General features: G+C 33.9%; 1 protein-coding gene across 4 annotated transcripts in view; it reads right to left on the reverse strand.

The window, feature by feature from the left end:
• Positions 1 to 1,050: 1,050 nt before the first annotated feature.
• Positions 1,051 to 7,500, reverse strand: part of LOC106876865 (protein YIPF3) — a 40,433-nt gene continuing 33,983 nt past the window's right edge. For all 4 annotated transcript variants that reach the window (XM_089363397.1, XM_089363399.1, XM_089363400.1 and 1 more), the window contains one exon: positions 1,051 to 1,249. Coding sequence is in view for 1 of the 4 variants with exons in the window: in XM_089363400.1 (XP_089219526.1) it covers positions 1,239 to 1,249 (11 nt within the window). In the remaining 3 variants the exon portion in view is untranslated. The remainder of the gene's footprint in view (positions 1,250 to 7,500) is intronic.

Below are 7,500 nucleotides of genomic sequence, written 5' to 3' on the forward strand. Positions count from 1 at the left end.
TATATATATATATATATATATATATATATATATATATATATATATATATATATATATATATATATATATATATATATATATATATATATATATATATATATATATATATATATATATATATATATATATACATATATATATATATATATATATATGTATATATATATATATGTGTGTATATATATATATATGTATATATATATGTATATGTATATATACATATATATATACATATATATATATATGTATATATATATGTATATATACATATACATATATATATACATATATATATATATATACACACATATATATATATATACATATATATATATATATATATATATATATATATATATATATATATATATATATATATATACATATATATATATATACATATATATATATATATATATACATATATATATATATATATATATATATGTCTATGTATGTATGTATATATATTTATCTATGTATGTATGTATATATATATATATATATATATATGATACTTTATTATAATTATATCAACCCTCATAATAATTCTCCACACATGACATACATAAACATTCTTTTTTTCTTTCCTCGTGAAAATAATCCACAGTAAAGATTAAACACAGATATTCATTCTGTTTGCCAAAATGGCATTTGGATTAGTAAACGATTAAATTTGGTATCGCATATATTAAAATAGATGTTAACAGAAATAAAAAGACAATAACAAAGAGAAAAAAAAAATTTAATATAACCCAGTTACCCTGAAGATGCTCTGCAGAGAAGTTTCATTTCCTTTTTCTACCAAATATTAAATATTATACAAGAATGATGATTCTTTTAACTTACTCACAGATTCATGCTTCCATTATTATCAAGAGAGAAAGGGGGGGGGGGGGAAGGAAATTTATTTATGACAAATGAAAGACAAAGAACTTGTTTAACAGTGTTGTTAAATATATATATATATATATATATATATATATATATATATATATATATATATATATATATGTTGTTTTTTATTATTGAGTTTTTTCTCTCTCTCTCTTTTTAAGTTATATAATATTTGAACATTTTTCTCTTCCAAACTTCGATAAACAAAGACTGGAGTTGTTCATCAGTGGCTTTTAGTCTACAGAATTACAGAGCCAACCCAGCATTACAGTTCCAGATATATGATTGTTGCAGGATTTCTTTCTTTCTTTCAATTCAATTCAATTCCATTGAATCCCCCCTTAAAAGAACTCTGAAAACATAAAAAAAAATAAAATTTAACAAAATGATAGCAATAATTCTTGAGCTCATAATAATAATGATAATAATAACAAGAGCATTCAGAGAGCGCAAATCTCCGCCAAGGCAACACCAACGTCCTCTCAATGATTAGCCAGAGATGATTTTTTAAATGAGGATATCTGAAATAAATTTGACTGCTCTCAGAAACGAGAATACTAAAAATGAACCTGACTGCTCTCAAAAATTAAGTAAAAAAACAGGAAAAATAATCCAGTATCCTTGTCCAATACCAGATTAATCCCAAAATCTAATCAGTTTGTGCCAGTCATGAGACCAAACATCCCTGAAAGTTTCATCTGAATCCATCCAGCGGTTCTTGAGATATCTTGTCCACAGACAAACAAACAAACAAACACAACTGAAAACAATACCTCCACCTTTGCTAAGGTAGTGGTAGTAGTAGTAGTAGTAGTAGTAGTAGTAATAATGTTAATAATCCTCTCTACTGTAGGGACAAGGCTTGAAGTTTGGGGGAAGGGATTAAGGTGATTACATTGACTCCAGTGCATAACTGGTACTTATTTTATCGACCCTGAAAGGATGAAAGGCAAAGCTGACCTCAGCAGAATTTGAACTCAGAATGTAAGTACAGACGAGATATTGCGAAGCGTTTCACCTGTTGTGCTAACAATTCTGCCAGCTCACCACTTTGATAATAATAACAATAATAATAATAATAATGATAATAATTTATTTCTTTACTACCCACAAGGGGCTACACAGAGGAAACAAACAAGGACAGACAATCAGATTAAGTCGATTATATCAACCCCAGTGCGTAACTGGTACTTATTTAATCGACCCCGAAAGGATGAAAGGCAAAGTCGACCTATAATAACAATAATAATAATAAAAATAATAATAATGGTTTCAAATTTTGCCACAAGGGCAGCAATTTTGTGGGAGGGATGAGTCAATTACATCGACCCCCCAGTGTTAAACTGGTACTTATTTTATCGACCCCGAAAGGATGAAAGGTAAAGTCAACCTTGACGAAATCTGAACTCAGAACGTAGCAACAGGCAAAATACCGCTAAGCATTTCATTTGGCGTGCTAACGATTCAGCCAGATCACCACCTTAATAATAATGATGATGATGATGACTTCAAATTTTGGCAGAAGGTCAGCCAGTGCAGGGGAGAGGATAAGTTGATAATATTGACCCCAGAGTTCAAATCCTTTCTATTATAGGCATATAGCCTGAAATTTGTGGGGAAGGAACCAGTCGATTTCACTGACCCCAATGCTTGACTGGTACTTAATTTATCGACCTCAGAAGCATGAAAGGCAAAGTTGATTTCAGTGGAATTAATAATGATAATAATATTAACAACAACAACAACAACAATCCTTTCTACTATAGGCACAAGGCCTGAAATTTTAGAAGGAGGTTAGTTGATAACATCGACCCCAGTACTTGACTGGTACTTATTTTATAGATCTCAAAAGGATGAGAGACAGAGTAGATCTTGGCAGAATTTGAACTCGGAACGTAAAGACAGACAAAATACCGTTAAGTATTTTGCCTGGTGTGCTAATAATTCTGCCAGTTCGCCACCTTAACAACAACAATAAGAAGAAGAAGATAGATCATGCTACTGAAGCAATCAATATACCAATGGTGGTGAACTGGCAGAATCGTTAGCATGCTGGGCGAAATGGTTAGTGGTATTTCGTCTGCTGCTACATTCTGAGTTCAAATTCTGCTGAGGTCAACTTTGCCTATCGTCCTTTCGGGGTTGATTAAATAAGTACCAGTTATGCACTGGGGTCAATGTAATTGACTTAATGCCTTTGTCTGTCTTTGTTTGTCCTCTATATCTTTAGCCCCTTGAGGGGCATTAAAGAAATAAATATACTGATAGTAGAAGAGAGTAAAATGGAAGTGAAAGAAGCTGCGAAAAATTGTTAAATATCGAAATCGAAATCAAATTCGATGACAGCACCGCATGACTGGCATCTGTGCTAGTGGAGCGCTAAGAGCACCATCCGAGTGTGATTGTTGCCAGAGAAGCTGACTCGCTTCTGTGCTGGTGGCACGTAAAAAGCACCATTCGAGCGTGATCATTACCAGCATTGCCTTACTGACAAGCTACTTACCACACAGCCACTCCTGCGCCTATACTAATGGAAAAGTTTAGTAAAATATTTAATAAAGTATTTGTATGTCTTCCCTTCATAAATGTTTGAGCTTCAAAATGCAGCTGCAACAAATTCATCGTTAACCAACACCATCCTTAACTACTTTACATATGTTCAATTACAAAACCTGTGTTAAAAAGATTATTGCTTCAAGTGAACTTGTTTCATATGCTATTTAACACTTGTGATACTAAGCCGACTGAGATCATTCTTAGTTCTAAGATACAAATTTCCTGTTTTACAATAATAATAATAATAATAATAATAATGATGATGATGATGATGATGATGATAATAGTCGTCGTCATCATCATTATCATCATCATCATTTAACATCTGTTTTCCATGCTAGCATAGGCACTTTTACATGGAGCTGCACAGGTGCTTTTATGTGGTACCACATGGGTGCTGTTACATGGTGCCTATATATATATATATATATATATATATATACTAGGATGGAGAAATGACAGGTTACCCCAAACAGTTGTTTTGTGGTAAACATCCGTGGCGTAAACATAAAAGGCATTTTAGGAATGCTGTCAAAAATAACCTTAAGGCTTTTAACGCATGTGTTGAAAAACTGGTAGTGGATGATGGAAAACCATTTTGGTCTGAAATGAAGTGATCTACGATTGTAGTAAAAATTTGAAAATGAGAATTAAATACTCCATCTTGAAACAAGCACTTTATAAACAGGATTTGATCTCAATTCTGAACGCTTTCCAGCGTTTGTAACATCTGCTGTAGAGTGGGTCTGTTTCATCCCAATCAGGACTTGTTATTCATGAACTCTCATTACGGCATTTACTAACTGACAATCATCATCATCTATATATATAGAGTAAAGGGTAAAAATCCACCCCCGGTCATAAGTAACCGTGGGATTACACCATAGCTTTATGATTGTGAGCTCAATACTGTAATCCAGTGGTTCCCAATGTTGGATACATACCCCACCTGTAGCATTTGGAAAAACTGTGGTGGGGCGTGAGATCCAAAATTTTTGCTTCTTTTTTTTTTTAGTGGATCATGGAATCATGAAAATCTTTTCTTCCTACAGCAAACATACTCAGCTTAACCAAACCAATTCCTCCAGTCAAACATACTGTGTGAAGATGGTCTTCACAGTATAGTGCTATTCTAATGCTCTAGAATTGATATTTCTTTAAGGAAAGTATATATTCTTTTATTTGTTTCAGTCAATTGACTGTGGCCATACTGGAGCACTCAAAAGGTTCTTTCAGTCAAAGAAATCAACCCCAGGACTTATTCTTTGTAAGCCTAGTACATCGGTCTCTTTTGCTGAACCACTAAGTCATGGGGGACAAAAACACACCAACACTGGTTGTCAAGCAACGGTGGGAGGACAAACACACACACATATATACAATGGGCTTCTTTCAGTTTCTATTCACCAAATCCACTCACAAGGCTTTGGTCAACCAGAGGCTGTAGTAGAAAACACTTGCCCAAGGTGCTCTGCAGTGGGATTGAACCCAGAACTATGTGGTTGGGAAGGAAATATTAAAAATGAAGTTGTTTCTTTTTTCCAAACAATTAGTAGGGCATAGATTTTTCAGGAAAGTTATGGTGGGGCCTGGTGGAAAATAGGTTGGGAAATACTGTTCTAGTTATTAGGCAAGGAACCTTTACAGTTACAAAGTGTACTGGCTGCTATCATACCAGTAGCAATTTGAGAGGTTGTCCAACACAAGCTGAACTGAAACGCCCTCTAAACAATGTATCTAAATAGGGAGTCAGTGGTGTTGTTTGTGGAATCAATACCTCGTTTATGCATCAGTATCTATTGAGCTAGATCAGGGGTTTTCAAACTGTGGTCCGCAAGGACAAGACAGGGGGTCCGTAGACAGCAAATACTTTTTATGGGCAATTTGATTTTATATATGTTTTTTAATTGAAATCTTTTAATTGACAATAAACCTATTTGTTAAATACTGTTAAATAAATAAATGCAAAAATATATGTTATTTTAAGCAAATATTTATGTATAAATTTCATAAGCGTTTATAAGGGGGTAAAGCCTGAAATATAAAGGGGTCCGCAAGTCAAAAAGTTTGAAAACCCCTGAACTAGATTACTCTTGGTTTCACACACTGGACAGTGGCCAAGCTGGAACATTGCATTCCAGGGTAAAGTCATTTACATCAACTTAAATATTTATTGTATCAGCCTTGGAAAGATGAAATGCAGAGTGCAGCTGGGTAAGATTTGATTACAGAAAGTAAAGGGATGTCGACAAATACCACAAGGTATTTACTTAATTGAATCTGTCATTGACTCATCGCTGATGTCAGTGTCTTTGTTCTTTTTTTTTTTTTTAAATATTTCTTTCATGGTTTAATACAACACTGTTTTATATCATGACTTGATTTAAATATACAATAAAATTTAGAGAATAATTTAATAGAATAAGAAAAAAAAAAAAGAGGAAGGAATGAATCAGATAAGGAATACAAGAAAATAAAGAAATAAAAAGTTTCAAGTAACCCAACACCAAAAATATTAAAAGAATAAATAATATAAAATGAAGGTTTTAATATATCTGTGTGTATGTGTGAATGTCTGTGTGTGTATATATATATATATATATATATATATACAAACAATGCATATAATATATATAATATATATACATATACACACATACAATGCATATACTACATGTGTGTGTATATATATGCATTCCAGAAGTATTGAGACTTTTTCAGAAGAGACATGTATTAATTTCAAAAAAGTACAAAATTCTAATCTCCTTCAAAATAGTTTCTTATGGCATCAATGCACTTTTTGTAGCACCCCAGCCATTTCATCAAGGACCCTATGGAAGTCCTCCAAAGCAAAAGTGTCCAGGACCTTTGTCACAGCTTCCTTCATCTTCTTTTTCAGCTTGGGGAATAACCAAAAGCCACAAGGAGCGATGTCTGGACTGTAAGGGAGGGTGAGGGACAGTTTTAATGCCTATCTCTGTTGAGTAGTTGATTGACAGGATGGAATTGTGAACTGGTGCATTGTCCTGGTGCAAGAGCTCTGACCTTTTGCGATAAAATCTTGTTCCAGAGCTCCCTCAAAGCCGCCACAAAGTACTCTTCAGTGAATGTATGGCCAAAAGAAACCCAGTGGATGTAGATGATGCTCTTGCTGTTGAAAAAAAAGGATCACCATTAGCTTTCACTTCCCAATGGACATGCTGATCCTGGCCTCTTGTGCCAGCGAAAAACAAATGCTTGGCTCATACAAGTTAAACCAAAACCAGTCGGGGGGTTTCATAATTCTCTGTAACATTTTAGCCCAGTTTAACACAAAACGTTAGTTTGTGTTGGCACTCCGTCGCTTACGACGTCGAGGGTTCCAGTCGATCCAATCAACGGAACAGCCTGCTCGTGAAATTAATGTGCAAGTGGCTGAGCACTCCACAGACACGTGTACTCTTAACGTAGTTCTTGGGGATATTCAGCTTGAAACAATATGACAAGACTGACCCTTTGAACCACAGGCACAACAGAAACAGGAAGTAAGAGTGAGAGAAAGTTGTGGTGAAAGAGTACAGCAGGGTTCGTCACCATCCCCTGCTGGAGCCTCGTGGAGCTTTAGGTGTTTTTGCTCAATAAACACACATAACACCCGGTCTGGGAATCGAAACCGCGATCCTATGACCGTGAGTCTGCTGCCCTAACCACTGGGCCATTGTGTCTCCACACAAAACATTAGTGCATAGTGAGCTTCCAATTTGACTTCATGTCCTGATTGCATTCTGTAAGCTAGACAGCTGTGACAAGCAGTGTTTACTAGGATGTTCAAAGTGCTGTCACAGTTGTCTCCTTCAATCTGGGATAACAAAAACTAGCAGGTCATCTTATTAGATAGATATAAAGTAATGGCATGCTAAAAAAAAATCACAACAATCTAGGACAGTTATAATTGTCTCTCATAAATAAATCTCAAAATTCTGGAATGCACCTCATATATATATATATATATATATATATATATATATATATATATATATATATATATATATATATATACATATATAT

The sequence above is a fragment of the Octopus bimaculoides genome, chromosome 15 (assembly GCF_046866305.1).
Source record: "Octopus bimaculoides isolate indiv1 chromosome 15, ASM4686630v1, whole genome shotgun sequence".
In the NCBI taxonomy this organism is placed as follows: Eukaryota; Metazoa; Mollusca; class Cephalopoda; order Octopoda; family Octopodidae; genus Octopus; species Octopus bimaculoides.